General features: G+C 24.8%; 2 protein-coding genes across 2 annotated transcripts; both read right to left on the bottom strand.

Moving 5' to 3' along the window:
• Positions 1–2,160: 2,160 nt before the first annotated feature.
• Positions 2,161–2,862, bottom strand: Phum_PHUM381710 (stac, putative; the record flags this gene model as incomplete). Its single annotated transcript, XM_002428419.1, has 3 exons — positions 2,161–2,262; positions 2,352–2,541; positions 2,795–2,862. 3 exons carry the CDS (start codon positions 2,860–2,862, stop codon positions 2,161–2,163), a joined length of 360 nt encoding a protein of 119 aa, XP_002428464.1.
• A 2,457-nt stretch (positions 2,863–5,319) lies between these two features.
• On the bottom strand, positions 5,320–19,033 carry Phum_PHUM381720 (stac, putative; the record flags this gene model as incomplete). Its single annotated transcript, XM_002428420.1, has 12 exons — positions 5,320–5,486; positions 6,828–7,352; positions 8,344–8,457; positions 9,384–9,566; positions 9,659–9,777; positions 12,866–13,023; positions 15,521–15,632; positions 15,717–15,877; positions 16,836–17,039; positions 17,298–17,378; positions 17,951–18,232; positions 18,872–19,033. The coding sequence occupies 12 exons, from the start codon at positions 19,031–19,033 to the stop codon at positions 5,320–5,322; spliced, it is 2,268 nt and encodes a 755-aa protein (XP_002428465.1).
• Between the last annotated feature and the right edge of the window lie 300 nt (positions 19,034–19,333).

Consider the following 19,333-nt stretch of genomic DNA (forward strand, 5'->3'; position numbering starts at 1 on the left):
TGAGTGTCAACTCGTTAATTTTTAAAAATTTTTTCCCTTTTTTTTTTTTATTTATTTATAAAAAAATAATTTTATAAATTAATTAATTAATTAAAAAAAAAAAAAGAAAAAATTTTGCGTCCAGCGCATCCATTAATATAAATAACAATAAATAAATAAAATTTTTTCTTTTTAAACTTTAAATAAAATATAAAACGATGATAATAATAATAATAATAATTTATTTTTCTTCCTTTTGTTTTTTAAAATATTAAATTTAAAATCTAAAAGGGTAAATTTCTTTTCTTTTTTTTTTTAAAATATTCTAAAAATTATTAAAATAACATTTAATATTGTAAAATTATTTATTATTATTAATAATAAATTTTAATAAGTTTCTATATTTATTTCGTGCAAAATATATTAATATATATAATAAATAAATAAATAAATAAGTGCATTTTTATGTAATATATATATATATAATAATTTTCTAATTATTTTAAGAAATTTTCATAATTTTATAATAATCAATCATCTGGCAGTAAAATTATTATTATTATTATTATTATTATTATTATTATTATTATTATTATTATTATTATTATTATTATTATTATTATTATTATTATTATTATTATTATTTTAGATAAAATAAATTTTGTGTTTTTTTTTTGATGTGATTATTATTATTATTATTATTACGAATGAAATTTGGTTCAAATCCCGTATGGTATATCATTTGAAAAGCATAACGGTCTCGACAATGATGTTATTTTATGATTTTTTCTATTCGTGTTCTTACAATATTTAGTTAACCAAAAATTATAAAAAATACTTTTATTATTGTATAAATTTAAATAAATGTTATCGTTGAAAAAATGATTTGTAAAAAAAAAATTATTATTATTATTATTATTGCTTCGTATTGTTTGTTTACAATTATTTATTTTTGAATTTGAAAATCCCAACGGTCGTTTCGACGAGGGTATCGATAATTTTTTTATATTTAAATTATCAATTTTTCTATCGTAATAATTATAATTATAATTATCATCATCATCATCATCATCATCATCATCATTATCATCGTATTCGTAATAACGATTCAAATTATCATCATTCGGATTTATTTTATTTAATAATAAATTACAATTATATTTATCGCAACAATAATTTTTATTATTATCCAAATCTGCAAATGGTAAATTATTATTTTTTAAGTTGGTCAAACTGTTATTTAAAAATGTTTCCGTTGACGTTTCGAATAATTTTCGCGTCTTTGTAAAAAATCTCATCGTGTTTTCTTCATCTATGACTTTTCGATCTCCTAATTTTTCATATTCATTTTTCCAATCGTGTTCCGGTGTATTCGTTTCGAACCAAAAATCCGTTGAACCGGAAGTAATTGAATTTTTATCGGATAATGACGATAATAACGATTCGAACGTTTTTGATTTTTCTCGTTCGATTGTAAATGATTCTTTTGACGTATCTGGTGACCATATTATATTTTCATCCGAATATATTTCGTTTGTGTAAAAATTATCGTCGTGTAAATTTTTTTTTTTCACGTCGTCAAATGAATTTGAATTGAAAAAATAATTTTGTGAATACATAATGTCGCCATCTTCGGATGAATATTCGCTTATTTTTCCCGGTGAATTTATCGGATAAGAATCGTAGCAGTAATAATAATAATAATTGTTATTAGTATTATTATCGTTATTATTACTTTTACCGTTTATTATTAATTTCGATTTAATATTTCCCCTATCTTTTTTTACATTTGAATTTTTTTTATTAAAATCTCTATTCGGTCTTTCCGGTAATATCCTTTCTCGTTTATTATTATTATTATTATTATTATTATTAAACCAAACGGAAAACTTATTATTTCTATTGTTGCTGATATCATCTGAAGGAAATGTTGTGCTGCGAATTACTTTCGACGTAGGATTTAATTTTTTATGCGAACAATAAATAAACGATTGTGATTTTTTCCATATTTGTTTGTTTAAATTTATGTTATCACTTATTTTGTTGTTGACTTCGATCACTGTTTTTAAAATATAAATACAATAATAATAATAATAATTTTTTTTCCGTTATTCCTACCGTCGGTTTTTTGTAAAATAATAAAAAAAAAAAAAATTATTCTTTACCTTTATGTGGTCTCTGTCACACTTCTTGTAAAAATTTTAAAGGACAAGCACCTTGCCTGTTATCAACACCACGAATCATTATCTTACCATCAATTTCCTCACCGACTTGTACGACAATCTTAAAAACAAAGAAAAAAATATATCGAATGAATTGTAATATAACCACAGGGAATAAGAAATTAGAGTATTACCAAACACAAAACTAACTTGATCTCTGAGCAGCCTGATTGCGGTTTCGCCTTCTTGAATTTGAAGATTGGGGGTGACCTGTAGAGGTCCTTCACCTCGTTCGAGTTTCTCTACGTATTTAGATGGAAAATAACCAACACGACCGAGACATTTTCCTTTCCACCAATCAGGATCACTATTATCCATTACAGTTACTTTATATCCGGCCCTAAACAAAAACCAATTTATTTATATATATTCTTTTATGTAAATTGATATTATTATTATTAATATTATTAAACTTACTTTAAATCCAATTCGTCTTGATGTCTCGATTTAAAATTATACAAAACAACGTATAAATTCGTCGGTAACAATCGGTGAGGTTTCTAAATACAAACAAAAAATTTAATTTAATTTTACATCAAATCACAATAATATAAAAAATATATAAATATAATATAAATACCGGTGATGGACACGGTGATGTGCTAGCAGAAGACAAACTTCTTTCATTATCATCTGGTAATTCAACAGAAGACATTCTCATATTTCTAGCTGATAAAAGTCTTCGATTATGAACCGGACTTGATGGAGCTAAAAAAAAAAAACAAATTTTTTTTTTCTCTTAAAATTAATAATCAAATTAATTAATATTATTATTATTATTATTAAAAACTATTTAAACAATTATCGTAAACACACATGTAAACAAAAAAATTTTATTATTATTTATATATATTTATTTATTCTATTTAACTATAATCGATAATTATTGACTTTTTGAAAAACTTTTATTATTAATAATAAATTAATTAATAACTAATAAAAATTTTAATATAATTTTTATATTATAAAATCTAATCTAACTATTATTATTATTATATTAATTATTACTTTTAAATTACTTAACAGAATAAATTTTTCTGCTGATGGTGTTTGTGTGTGTGTGTGTGTGTGTGTTTGTGCACTTTTTGTAAAATCAACACAAATTTAAATTATAATTTTTAACAATTATAAAACTACATAAATAATAATAATAATAATAATAATAAGCTCTGATATAAGCATTTAAATTTAAAAAAAAAATAATTAAAAGTTATTAAAAATAATTATTGATGATGATTCTACATAATAAAAAAAAAAAAAATAAATTTCATGCTTTGATGGTACATCGATGCACAGACAACATCATCCACCGATAAAAGAAAATAATAATAATGATAATAAAAAAGGATGAAAGATGCATCTGCTTCTTATTAGTTAAAAAAAAAAATTAAAAAAATTAATTAATAAATTAATTATTAATAATTTAAACTCACATTTTTTGTTTTTGGTTTATTTTTTATTTTTATTAAATATTAACTGGAGAGAAAGAAACCAATAATGTAAATCATTATTTATTATTATTATTATTGCAAACAAACGCATCTTTTTTTTTTTTATTCACTTTCTAAACAATTATTATTATTATTATGAAAAAAAAAAAAAAAAATTAAAAGTGTCATCATACTCGACCAGTGTTTTATAATTGATGAAGTATTGCTTCTCGACATAATTCGGAATCTCGAAAATGTGATGGTCGCTACAAAAACAAAAAAAAAAATAGAGAAACAAAAAAAACAAACGGAAAAATTTTGTCCAATTTTCCAAAATAAATAATAATAATAATAATAATGATAGTGATAGTGTACAAACATTCAAAAAGATATTTTAAATAATAATGTGTTTAAACAAAAAAAGAAAATTCATTCTTTTGCTTTGTGTGCTAAAAAAAAAGAAAATTTTTTTTTGTTGCTTTGTTTGTTTGTTTGTTTGTTTGTTTGCATTTGCAAGTTTCGCTTATTGAATTTAAATATAGAAAAAAAATAAAATAAAATAATAAATGATTATTATTATTAAAATTAACATACATTGAATTTTAGATGAACTACTTTGACTGGAATGTCCAGCGCTGTATGATGACACTTGTGCCCTCCTTTTTTGGGCTTGTTCGGTACTCTCTGGAGAATCCAGTGATAAACTTTTCATTCTTAAATTCAATTTTTGTTTTCTCGGACTGTGAGGAGCTGAAAATAATTTTTTTTTTTTTTTTTTTCTTTTAAATTTTTCCTACTCACAAAAAAAAATTTTTTTTAAATAAAATTTTCCGGTATCTCATTTTACTTTAATAAAAAAAATATGTTTTAAAAAATTCGTTAGTAAAATATTCGTTAGAATTTAACAATCAAAATGTAAAATGAGATTCCGCCATTTTTTTTTTTTTTTAATTTATTCACGTTTTATTATATATAATTTAAAAACGAGACACAAAAGAAAATTTTTTTTTCCTTTTTTTTTGGACATTTTTTTCTTTTTTATTCCGGGTATTAAAATTTCAAAGTTAAAATTTTAATTTTAATTTTTTTTTCTCCAGTTTTTTTTTTTTTTTAAACGTTTGCTAAAAAAAATTTTTTTTAATAAAATAAAATAAAATTTAAAAAAAAAAAAAAAAACGTTTTTTTTATTTTAACAACAATTCACAATAAAAATAAAACAAAGACAAAAAAAAATTATTATTATTATTATTATTTTATCACAGGTTTAATTATTATTTGACTTATCATCATCATCATCATCAAGTCAAATAAATAATTTAAATAAATAATTTAAATAATAAGTCATTAATTAAAAAAATCAATTAAATAAATAAATAATAATAATAATAAAATTTTTATCATCATCGACTCGTCATATTCGTTACAATGGAACAAATGACTAAAATTTCTTCTTTTTCCCCCTCCTCCCCTCCATCCACATTTTTTCTCTCCCATTCCGATCCGCCCCTCCTCTTTATTCCCATATTCCCTCCCCCCGATTTACGTTTTTCCTTTTTTTTTCTTTTTTTTTTAATCCTACGAATTTTTTTTTTATTCTAAAAAATAATAATAATAATAATAATAAATAATTAAATTGTCTTAAAAATGGGATTTATTAATTAAAAAATTAAATAATAATAATAATAAAGCTATCGTTTTTTATTCGCTTTATTTTTATTACGAGGATGAGGTTGAGGGGTCGGAGGTAAACTAGTTTTCAATAAAACGCCCCCATTTTCTTGAAGGGAACATGACGAAGAACCTGATGCCGCCCCCAAAAATAAAGGTTGTCCAAAAGGTCGAGTTCTTTCTGCATCTGGAAAAAAAATTTAATAAATAAATAAATAATCCTACGAAGCGCATAAATAAATAAATAAAAAATTAAAAGAAAACCAACTCCCATTTTGTAAAAAAAAAAAAAAAAAAAAAAAACAAAAATAAAAGTAATAATCGTTTTGTAACCGCCATCTTATAATTTATTCGTTACGTCAGAGTCCTGTAATAAAACCGGAACCGGAAGAAAACAAAAAAAAACATTAATAATAAAAAATGTTAAAATATCTGAAAGCAAAAGCAATTATAATCGACACGCTGCTGCTCACACCACACAAAACATTAAAAAAAAAATTCATAAATTTCCGCAGCATTTATTATAATGTTTGCACAAGCGAAAAATAAGGAAAAAAAATCCCGTGGGATGATTGATGTGACGTAGGACGTTAAAAAAAAAGGGGGGGAGGAGGGGTAACTTTTATTCCGGCAATGAATTTTTCGGAAAAACAAACGCACACGTATAAATTGTACGTTTTAAAAATAATAAAAAAAATAATAATAATAATGTTAATTTAAAATTTAACGTGAGTAATAATAATAATAATATGATGATGATGATGATGATGATGATAATAATGAAAAAGAAACAATTTGAGAAAAATTATCCTACTGTCGGGTAAAGAAATAGATCTGGTGGAAGATTCTCCGCGGGATTTTCCACCGAAAACGGAAAAGCTCTTGAAACCAGTAAACAATCTACGACGCAGTGCCGTATCCATATCGTCTAAAAATAATTAAATTTTTATAATTATTTAATTAGTATCCCAGAAAAAAAAGAGAGAGAGAGAGAGAGAAGCATGCCAAAAAAAAAATATTATTAATAATATACATTAATCAACGTGAGTAATTTTTATTTATTTATTTATTTTTTTTGTGAGATTATTTTAAAAATAATTACATTAGTATTAGTTTTAGTTGTTGACGTCATTTTTAGTAATGATGACGTCATCAAAATAAAATAGCGGTGTACTTTACATTTACTACATTTAGCTCCGAGTGATTTTTTAGCCAACTAAAATGACACATTTAATTACTTTAAGCAAAATTTAACACTACACAATTACCCGAATAATATATATTTTTATATTTTCATAGGATGATGATGATTAAATAAATAAATTTCCCGGGAAAGAGTCATAGAGTAAAAAAAAAAAAAAAAATCTTGCACTCTCTTACGAAAATAATAATAATTGAAAATGATCCAAGAATTACGTGATTGATTTTTTTTTCTTTTGTTTACACATAAAAAACATATAATCGATAACATTTGACGATGATAGTAATAATAATAATAATAAAATAAATATAACTATTAATGACGTACCTGAACTTGTTGCGAAAGGTACAGGACCGATGGAATGTGATGCATTTCCTTTAAGCAACAGCGGGCCTTGGTGACGCCTCGGCTGCGACCCGGAATCAATACACGAAGACCCAGAAGTCGCAATCCCAATTGCAGCTGAGGGTCCCAAACATGCAGCGTTATTTAATTGGATGACACCGGGATCAGATAAACGGTTTTTATATGTTTTAGGTGGGGAGTGTTGGTAAAAATCGAGATTGGGATGAAAATCGGGAGTTGTTTGATATTCGGATCTCGAATAATTTTTTTGCTGTTTTGTAAAACTATATTCGGATTTTTTTTCAAGTAGTATCCCCTTGTCAAAGCTACAAGTTTTCTCAATTTTATATTCGGATTTTGTCTTTTTCGTCGATATACCCCGACCGGAACTCGATTGAAATTCGTTAGAAAAAATATTTTTTTGAGCGTTTGAATTTTTCGTACTACAACTTATATCCGAAACTTGTTTTATGACCCTATAAACTTTGCTGCTGCTCATTTCGCAATCTAACAGAGGCATATTAAGCGATTATCATGCGAGAAAAAAAAAAAAAAAAACGTGCAAATCGCCAGGCAAAAAAATGGGAAATGATTTGGACGGTGGATTTTGTGAAAGGGAAAGTATTATTTGGGGGAAAAAAGGAAAAAAAATGAACGAATACATTAGTTAGATTTGTTATAAGCAATTTAAATAAATAAATAAATAAAATAGCTAAGGGATGTGGCAATTAAAAAAAAAAAAAATCAAGCTTTACTGCTGACCGTAAGTAAGCCACGCAATTAAAACGCACAACTATACCATCATAACCTTCTATATATTATGTATTTTCTAATAACAAACCAATATAAATAAAAGCAGTAATAATAATAATATTATTGTGGGGAAGTGGAAAGGGAAATTCATTTACTCTACTGTTTACTCACTTTAAGCAAATTTAAATGCTGTTGTGGCAACAAATTCTTCATCAACATAAATTTATATATATATACATCAAATTTATACGAAAGCTTTTTTTTTCTATGCCACCGTCAACAATCAATGTCAACTATTTTTTTTTGACATCATTCGATACATAAAATTACTTACATAAAGCTGTAGGAAGAATAGTAGTAGTAATAATAATGTATGTACATAAATATTTTTTTAATTAATTGATGTAAATCATAATTATTTTTTTTAATAATATCTAAAAGTAAATTAAAATCTATATCATCTATATTATGTATACTAATGTAAAAGCATTATTATCGTGTTAAAACGTGGCTGCTCTTACTAAATCAGCTGTTCATTGCAACAACAACAAATGAATGGATGGATATATTTTCTATTTAAATAATTTAATTTTATAGTCTATAAAAAATTTTGTTTGCTAAAAGCTTTTTCTCGTTTAAAACTGCTCGAGACAAGTGAAAGTGCTTTTTTTTTTTTTGTTTGGAAATGTGATTGATATTTTGTTTGACTGAATGGAAGAAAAGCAAACAAACAAACAGGTTGTACCTGGGTTCGGTTGCGATTTTCTTCCTACAGCTTTTGTTGACGGTAACAGGTGAAAACCTCCCTTGAAAAAATTTTGTTCTTTTCTCTGGCGAATTAATTTCCAACCGAGTGAAGCTGGAAAATTTGAAAAGAAAAAAAAAAAAAAACCCCGTTCGTTAAAAACTTTCTTATCATCATCATGACTTCTAACATGTCTTAACAAATTCAACCCGTTTCCCCCCCCCTCCTCCTTAATTTAAACAACAAACTATCACGACAAACTTGTTTTGAAAAGTGACGTCACTCAAGACTTTATTAACAAAAAAAATTATTATGTAAAAACAATTTTCTTTTCTCCCCATTCATTTTTTTGCACTTATAACAATACCCCCCTTTTCCCAAATCTTTACCTACTCCCCAAACCCCCTCCCCCCCGAAAAAAAAAATTCCAATTACGTTTTAAGCGTACTCAAATTTACTACACGAATTTTAATTATTATTATTACGTTGTACAAAATCAAGGGGAGGCCTCGTAATAAATAAAAATAAGGCCAAAATTTAAAATTATCAATCAATCAATCAATCATAAACTGCTCAAGCAAAAAAAAAAGAAAAAAAATCAAAACAAGCAAAAAAAGCAAAAAACGTCACAACCAAACCAAAATAAAATCAGGTATCATTTTTCCTTTTTCGTTTTTTCCCTCCCCTCCCCCTCCCCGCTTAAATTAGTATAAATGCATTCAAAAAAAAAAAAAAAAAAATGAAAAAGAAAATATTTAATGTTATGAAACGTTAATTAAAGCGTCTCTCTCATTAATAAATAAATTTTTTTATAAGGGTTTTCTTCATTTTCTTTTTTTCATGAAGCGTACCTTGCAATTATTATTATTATTATTACATCTTCTACCTATTTCAATCATCTTTTGTTATATAATTAAAGGTTGACTCTTAATAATAATAATAATAATAATAATAATAATATATATTTTCTTTTAAAATGATAATATTAATAATTCTTTTCCTTTCGATGATAAAATAATAATAAAATGATAAAAACTTACTTTCTTCTTCGTGTTGTTGTTGTTGTTGTTGTTGCGATTCTTGTAATTTTGTATCAATTTCCGATGTTGATTTTTGTCGTCTCAACAATCTTGATTTTTGCTGACATTTCGGTGCTTTATTTTGACAATCAAAATGTACATTCAATTTGCAAACTCTACATTTAAGACCCTGCCTCGTGTGTCCTTTTTTTAAAAAAAAAAAACACGTTTCGGTTAAATTCGGTTAAAAAATGTTTTATTTTAATGACGTCATCAAGGATTAAAACAAAATTTACCTCTTAATACCTGAGAACAAACATCACAAGGAGTTATTTTCTTGTACGTATAATCTTGAAAAGCGTGAGCTGATGGATCTGATGAAAATGTAACAACGCCGCCATCTTTACCGTTTTTTCTAGAAAAAAAAATGATGCATTGAAATAAATAACGATCGAATTGAAAATAATAAATTCGATGGAACAAAATCGAAAAATGGAAAAATTTGATTTATTTTAAACAATTTTCCTTTTTTTTTTTTTTTAATATTGAATCCGTACATTATTTATTTCTTATATTTTCAATATCCGATCGAATCAAATCTAAATTTAAAAAAAAAAAATTATCCAATTGTTTTTATTATTATTATTATTATTAATATTGCAATTTTATATAGAAAAAGCGTGGCATTAAGCTTGATATTAAATTTTTATCCAATAAAATAAAATAAAATAAAATAAAAAACTAAAAATAATGACAACACGAATAGCAACAGACAATTGTGATGCAATTGTTCAGGTTTTACAAAAAAAATTTTTTTTTTTTTTTTAACGTTGGTATAATCGATTCTCGACGGTTTAAACTTTTAGTTTAAATTTTAAATAATTTTATGATTTAGTTATTATTATTATTCTCATCGAATAATTAACGATAAATTTATAAATCGTTTATGATATTTGAAATTTTATTATATTATTCGTTTCCGTATAAGAAAATTTTCTTTTAAAATGGTGGTCTGCTGCGTCTCTCTTGGGTTTCGTTTTCACACAAAAAAAAATATTTAATTAAAATTCAGGGTTTTCATTTTCCAACGACTTTCATTCCAGAATATGAAATTCGAGAATTTTCTCCCGAAAAAAAAATTTTTCTTTTTTTTTTCCACTTCAATTCCAAAACTTTTGAATGCAATACAAAAAAAAAAAAAAAAAAAATGAAAATTAATTTAAAGAATACAATGTAAAATTTTTTTTGACAAAGAATATAATGATGAAAACATCATCATTAAATTATTCAGCTTAAATGTAAATAAATACACACGCGCACGCGCACAACTGCACACGCACTTACGCACCCAACGATATTAAAAATAAAAAAAAAAATAATTCGTCATTAAAATTTCTCCAATTATTTATTTAAAAAATTAAATTTTTCATTTATCCCTCTCGTCTTTCTCCTCCTACTCCCACCCCCACCCTCTACCATCCACTAGCTCCTCCGCAGTCCGATTAAAAAATTATTATTATTATTATTAGGATTTTAATACGATAAAAAAATTAAATGATATTACATTTTAATTCTTAGGTTTACGTATTTAATTAAATTTTTTTTTTTTGCTTCCCCCTCCCACCCCTTTTCGAAATCATTTTTCATTTTGAAAACTTGACTGGAGGGGAAGAGGGAAAGAGGGGAAAGGTAAAACAGGTGGGGGATGGGTGGGGTGGAAAAAAAGGAAAAAATAAGAGAAAAACGTCAAGAGCAACAATATTCAACTGAATAAAAAAAACTTTTTTTTTTTCTCTCTCTCTCTCTCTCTCTCTTGTTTCTTCTTGTTAAATCGATAAATTGACATTTAAAATAATATTAATAATAATAATAATAATAATAATAATAATAATAATAATAATAATAATATTTTTTCTTTTGTTTTTCGCATCCGTTAAAAAAAAAAACCTCCCCCACAACTCGAGTTTTAATTCTTAATCATTACATAAAAAATTTAATAAATAAATAAATACGAGTAAAAAAAAAGGGGGGAGGGGTTGCATGTGTATAAAGTAAATAATTATGGGATACACGAGAAGTGGAAAAACATAAGAACTCCTTAAAAAATTACTCCCTAGTTTTATTATTATCTTAAAATTGGGGGAAAATAAAAAAAAAAAATTTTCTCATAGAAAAAAGAAAAGCTGGAACTTGGAAAATAGGAAAAACACTTTTATTACTGTCATTAAATAAAAATAAAACTCACAATAATAATAATTTTTCTTTTTTCCTTCTTTTATGAATTTTAATAACAAAAATAATAATAATAATAATAATAAGTTTGCCTGACTATATATATACACATTAAAACCCCCCCCTCTCTCTCTCTCTTTCAAAGTAGTAAAAAAAAATTAATTTATTTCCATTTATAAATAATAATAATAATAACAAACGTTTTTCCCCGGTGTTAATAAAAATTTCAAATTAAATAATAAAAGGAAAATCCAACATGGATGGAAAATTTATACATTTTTTCTTACCTTTTTCAAAAGATTCAAAAACTGTTAAAGATAAAAAAAGAAAATAACAAAAATTTTCCTTAGCTTTTCTTTTTTTTTTTTTTTTTCCTCATCGACGAAGTGAAAAAATTATTAACAAAAAAAAAAATTTAATTAATTCAAGTGTGCAAAAAGCTATTATTTGCGGTTTTTGCGTGTTTTCGCGTTCGTCGCGTATTAATAAAAAGTGTAACGTTCTTTTTTTTTTTTTTTTAATGAAAAAGTGTTAAAAAGTGTTATAAATCAATAAACTATTATTATTATAACAACATCGATAATAATCATTTAAAATTTTAAGCATTTGTATTAAATAAACAATCAAAAAAAAAAAAAAAAAAAAAAAAAAAATGAAACACACACGACAACACATATTATTACTAAAAAAATTCATATAAATAATAATAATAATAAAATGATTATGTTGATTTACCTCATTGCAAGAATGGTTGACACTGCATGATACATTTGATTCTTTCTGTCATTGCAATTGTTTAAAAAAAAAATAAAACAAAATAAAAAAAAAAAAAAAAAAAAAAAGAAATTACAATTGATTGAACTGTTTTTTTATGTTGTTGTTGTAGTTTTTCCCATTTCCGGTTTTTTTTTAAATCATAAGTTTAATTTCAAAAGGAAACGTTATTAAACATGCTATTATTATCATTTTTAACAAACGATTAATTCCAATTTTTAAAAAAATTAATTTTTAATAATTTTTCAATGGAATCGATTTTCAAATTTCCCTCCCTCTCTCCTTTTAATAATTAATAATTATAAATAAATAAATTTAACACGTCATTCTATTTAAAATTTATCCGTTATCTCTTATCAATTTGTAAGAAATCAAGTTTGTTAATCAATTCCATTGAATATTGATAATTTACTAAAAAATTTTTTTTGAATATGACCACGATTCGATTTTCATTTAAAATAAATAAATAAATAATTTTTTTTTTGTTAATAACTTACTTATCAGCATCTTTTGATGAATTTCCATTTGCTGGAGGGGTTTTTAAGCTTTTAAAAGCTTTCATCCATTTAGATTTCATGCTTCCAGTTGAACTAGATGACATTTTACGCTCACGACCCGTTTCGGGAGTTTCAATTTTGTTGCTGAAAAGCTCTTTCTGTAACACAATTATTATTATTATTATTAATTAACGGTAAATAAAACGTGAATCTTTTATTTAAAAAAAAAAAAATGTCACGATGATGATGATAATTATATGTATATTATAAAATTACCAGGTGAAGGTGAAGTTTCATCCATCCCATTAATTTGCCTTTTTTTTTTTAAAATAATCACGATCACTTTTATTATTTATTTATTTATAATTAATTAATTATTATAAATAAAAATTTATACACACACACACTCGCACAAACAATGAATATTAATAATAATAAAAAAGGAAACAAAGAAAAAATTTTTTTATCCGTAGGAAAAAGGATGGAAAATGATTTTTATTCACCGACTAAACCTTTCCCGCACATGACCGAAGTTACAAAAACGATGAATCCGGAGTTTTTTTTTATAAGAAAATCTTTTCGACTATTTAAATAACATTGCCTTCATAAATCTTTTTACATTTATATTTTTATATATATATGCATTACTTTTTTTCGGACGTAAAATTTTCCGTTTTGAAATTTGTTGTGTGAATTAAAAAAAAAAAAAAAATAATAACAAAGACAACAGTAATGATAATAATGATAATTATTATAATTATAATAATTGAACGGTGGGGGAGGGTGAGGGAGGAGAGGGGATGTTTTTAATATTCAATTCGAAAATCAATAAAAACACCTTTTTTTCCCACCTATTCTTTACAATGAATTATTAATTAAATTTTGATTTTCCATTACTTTTATGTTTCGCCACACAAAAGGAAAAGTTTTAAATAGAAATACGTACCGATTGAGATTACATAAAAAAAATTTATTAAATAAAATATTTTAATATTGTTATGAAAAAATTGTAAGAGAAAAAAAATTTTCTTTTTATTGAAAATCTTTTTTTTTTTCCCCGATATATTTATCCCACGTAAACAACTATTATAATCCTTTAAATAATTTTTAATAATATTAAAATTTTCTTTTTCGATAGAAAATTTCCTTTTGATTTTATTTATATATATTATATATATTTTTTTTTGAATGTAAAAAAAAAAAAAAGAAAATTAATTATTGAATTATCGATTTTGATTATTATTGATTAAATCATTATTGAAAAAAAAAAAAATTTTAATTAATTAAAATTTATTATTTATAAGGGAAGGAGGGGATGGGTGGAAAAATTATAATTTATTTATGATTTTTTTTTTTTTGGGGGGCTTTTATGTTGATTTTCATAAATTGTCATAAGACATTATAAATAATAAAATGAATAAATTATTATTAAAAAAACCAACAAAAAAAAACCAAACAAACAAAGTAAAAAACTAATATTGATTGGTTTTGAAAATTTGAAATCATTATTAAGACTTCATTATAGTTTTTTTTCCTTCGGGGGGGGTGGGGAGGGAAGGAGGGGGAAGAGAGTAAATCAATAACAATTTGTACTGGAAATCAAATTAAACTTAAAAAGAGAAAAAATTTTCTTTTTTTTTTCTTTTTTTCTAACATTAATGATGTTATTAAAACAACTTGAAAACCTTTTTCGAAATTTTTTTTTTTTTTAAAACTAAAAAAAAATAAATTATAAATAAAAACAATTAATAAAATTATTGAGTTGTAATCAACAAAACGTGTCTCTCAATACGTACGTGTCACAAAAAAAAAAAAAATTTCTAATAAATTCATAAAAGCCACGATTTGAAATTGAAATTTATAAAGTTGAATGATGAAAAAAGGGGGGTGGGCGGAAAGGAGAGGGGGGAAATTTCAAAATTGGAGTGTAGAAAGGGAATAGAAAAATATTTTTTTAAATAAATTCAAAATGTGTTTTTTGGTTTTCCAAGTGACAAAATGTGTAACTGCAGATGACTTACAATTTTTAGCAATTTAAATTTTTGAATTTTTCACATAAAATTTATTCAAAACCTGACGGATTAAATAACAAACAAAATATCTAACAAACACCGCAAAAACCGATGATGATGATGATAAATACAAACAACGACGAAATATTTTTTTTACGATAAAATTAAAAATATATCGAATTCGAAATAAATAAATAAATTTTTTTTTTATTTATTCTAGAGCCACTAAAAATGTGTCGTCATCATTCATCTCATTATTATTATCACTGCCCACGTAGAATTTCTCCATTTTTTTTTTTTTTTAATCATTTAATTACATAAATCCCTCTTGAGGGATCTAATTAAAATGAAGTTAATTATTTTTTAATAATTGGTATGTAATTCCAACTCGAATCAATTCCGGTAATACGAAAAAAGGGGGTGAAGGGTAGGAGGGGGAGGGAGATAAGAAAAAAATTAAAAAATATAATTCTGGAGGAAGGGGGGGAGGAAAAGGGAACGATATTTTTTTTTCTTGTCGTTTACTCGTAATTTTAATTTCCTTTCCTATCTTTCTCCCTCTTTCTCCCTCTCTCTCTCTCTTTCTCTCTCTCTCTCTTTCTCGTTTTCTTAATTATAATGAGAAATTTAACATTTACATTACCTGAGCTTTAACTCCAGCCAACCGAATGAGTACCATGTTTAACTCTTGTTGTTTGACGCTTATATCTTCCTGTAGTTCGTTGACCTTGTTAAAAAGGTTGCTATCAATGCTCCTGATAATAGAAAAATAAAATTTTACACACTTTTTTCTCTTTGATTTAATAAAAAATAATAATTTTTTTTTTTTATAAATTTACCTCTGTTGAACTCTGGTTAATGTAAGCAAAGCATCCGATAATTGTTTTGCTTGGGATTCCAAATCCAAATGTTCTTTTTTAGCCGAATCGTGTTTTTCTCGTACCTGCGAAGTCGTCAACCTATCTAAAATTATTTCATTTTTCAAAGATGGAGGAAGATTCTAGAACGAAAAAAAGAAAGAAAAAAACATTATTATTTTTCGTTGCTTTATGGGATTTTTCCTCTTTTTTTTTTTCTATATATTATTAATCACGAAAGGTAAAGTTTTCAGTTAATAATAATAACACCGGTTGTTACAAACGAGGTAGCCATTTTTTTTTTTTTATTAATAATTCAATATTCGATTCAAACACACGCCAAAGTTAAAATATTTAACAAATAAAAAAATCTATTTTTTTTTCATTTACGACTCACACAATCTTCCCCGTGCCTGAAACATATACGATTAAAAACGAATCTTTTACTTTCCTGCTGGAAAACTCATAACAAAAATTTTCCTTCATTTCAAAAGTTCAAATAATTTTCACGCGTCACGTCAAAAAACAAAACATTAATAATAAACCAAAAGACCAAATGAGAATTTAATCAATATGGGATTTAACAATAGGAAAAATTCATTTATTTTACTTTCTGTTGTTGATGAGGGGGGGGGGGAGAAATTGGCACGTCGATGGGAAAAACCCAGAAAAAGAAAAATGAAAATTTTTTTTTTTTTTATTTTAACGACAAAAAATAAAAGAGGAAAAAATCATGGGCGGTAGGGGGGAGGGCGGAAATGAAAGGTTAAAAACTCAAATTTTTGTCACTTTTGTTATTTCAAAAAAAAAAAAAAAAAAAGCTTTGATAATTTTTCTTTTACCCCCCCCCCTCCCACGCTCCTTTTTTTTTTCTTGTCTCAAAAAAAATAAATTGACATCTTTTATAAATATTTTTGTGAGAAAAAAAAATTTTCTTTTTCTTTTAAAAATTGTATTTCAAATGAAAAAAAAATATTACACCTTTTTGAAAATTTTTTTTTTTCTTCTTCTTCTTTTAACCGTCAAACTTTTTTTTTTTTTTTTAACTTAAGTAAAAAAAAAAAAAAAACTCAAATAATTTATTTGAAAGTTTCAACTTACAGTTGATGAACTAGATTCTTGCATTTGACCACCATCTGTTTGAGATGGAGGAGGAGGAGGCTGAGGTGGAGCAAAATGGCGTCGAACGGGAGGATGATTTGATGGTGTCGTAGTTGATCGAACCAAATGCATTAAATCCGATGAACCTTGTACTAATTTACATTGTGATGTTAAACCGTCGTACCTTTTAGCTTGTTCCTGTGCCTGAAAAAAAATTTTTAATATGGATACAATTAATTAATTTTATAAAAATAATAATAATAATTTTTTTAAATAAGTTTTCTTTTTTTTTTTAAGAGAAAAGTTTAATTAGTTAAAGTTTTTTAATGTCTGAAAAATTATAATTGGAACAAATTTTTTCTCTTTTTCCAATTAAAATTTTTTCCCGCGTCTCCCCCTACCCTATAAGGAAAAAAAAAATACAAAAAACCGATTTACTTGGGGGGGGAAGGGAAAACTCACCCTTGATGATATTGTTTCGGCAACTTGTAAAATAGAATCAGATACTTTTGCACATAAATCGTTGTAAATATTTTCGACTTCCTACATAGAAAAAACAAATAAAAACTTTTATTAATTAAATATAATTTTTATAAAAATTACATAAGCTACATTTATTTGGAAGACTTAAAACAAAAAAGCTAATTCAATCATGTGAAAATTGATATAATAAAAAAAAAAAAAAACAAAAGAAAATTTGAGAAACCTTCCAGGCAGCAGCAACAGCAGAAGCATCTGGAAATGTCAACTCAATTTTTTTTTTTTTTAAAGGTAAACTCTTACGTCAACCAAAAACAAGAAAATAAATTTTTCTCTCTCTCTCTTTTTTTTTTTTTTTTTGTTAAATTCAATCGATTTTTATTTCAATTTATTTAATTAGAAAGGAAAATGGAAAATGGGAAAACTTTAATTATTAATAATAACAAAAAAAAATAAATAAATAAATAAACGTGGATAAAATTAAATTTTTTTTTACGTAACAAAATAATGATAAATTAAATAATATAATAATAACTGTCAAATTTAAGAAGAAGATGAATGAGATTCACGTCATTCATTCATTCATTCATTCATTCAGTCATTCATCACGAATTAATTAATTCTTTTTTTGTTACCTGTAATATTGAAGGTAGAGTTTCGGAATGATATTGGTTGAGCATACCGTTGGTAAAATGTAGTTGGCTTACGTATTCGTTGTGTGAGGCAACATAATTTGACAAAGTTTGAGTCGATGGATTATTCATATAAGCTAAATAAGCCGTCTTATATTCGATTCTTGTTTTACCTAATTTATCTTCTGCTTGTTTAACATAATTTTCATACGTGTCCCTGTGCGAAAATACTTTTCGAGATTGAATTTTTCTAAAAAATGATTTTTCTAATAACGGCCTCGATATCTGTTTTATAAAAAACAAAAACGATTAAAATTTAATAAAAAGAATTTTCAAAAGTGGATGGAGGAGGGGGAAAAAAACTATATTTAAATATAAAGCCGAAATCTATTTCCGTTTTAAAATTTTCTTTGCTTTCTTCAAAAATTTCCCTATTATTATTATTATTCATTTTATCCTATTTTATTTGGAAATAATTTAAATATCGAAAAACAAAATATTTATTATTTATTTATTATTTATTTATTCATGATTGATTGATTGATTGAAAAAAAAAAACAAATTTATGAGTACATATGTAAACGCGAATGTTTTTTCTTTCTTTTTCAAATAGAAAATAAATATATGTAATATTATCTAACATATCGTATCCTTACAATAAATAAATAAAAAAAATTTTCTAGAAAAAATATGAATCGGTACATATATCTCGAAAAAATAACTTTTTCTTTTTTCTTTTTAATAAAAATTGTTATGAAAAGAATGTAAGAGGAAATGAAATGTCCGATTTTCAAAATCCCTATTTATAACCTTTTATTACAAGTGGGAAAAAAAAGAAGAAAAAGGTTTATACCAAACGATAAAAGAATGATCGAGAATGTGTGTGTGTACATTTGGATTTTTTTTTTTTTTTATGGTATGTACCTGTCTGGCAAGGATGCTGGCAATTTCCGAATGATTTTTAGAATCCATTTCAACTTCTTGTAAGAAAACTTCCCAACTGTGAAACAACGAACTCGGACAAGAAGGTTTTTCCTTACGAAATTCCGTATTTTTTTTACGAAAATTAGATACGAGTACTTGCATTTCTTCAGCGTGTTGCTCGTAAATTTGAGCTAATGATTCGGCAAATTCGCTAACTGAAAATTTAAAAAAAAAAAAATGATTATAAAATTTTTTTTGACATTTAATTAAAAACCTTTCAAATGTAATTAATTAGGAGGGGAGGGGGGAGGGAAAGGAAGAGGAAAAAAAACAAGTTTTGGAGTTAAATTATGAAGAATTTTTTTTTTTTTTGCAGCGCAGGCTGCGAGACGATTTTTTTCGTATTCGTTGCTAGGTTACGACGTTATTTCAACTTTGTCCTTTGACCTTTTCACATTAAGA

This window comes from Pediculus humanus, genomic scaffold (assembly GCF_000006295.1).
Source record: "Pediculus humanus corporis 1103172107860 genomic scaffold, whole genome shotgun sequence".
Taxonomy (NCBI): domain Eukaryota; kingdom Metazoa; phylum Arthropoda; class Insecta; order Psocodea; family Pediculidae; genus Pediculus; species Pediculus humanus.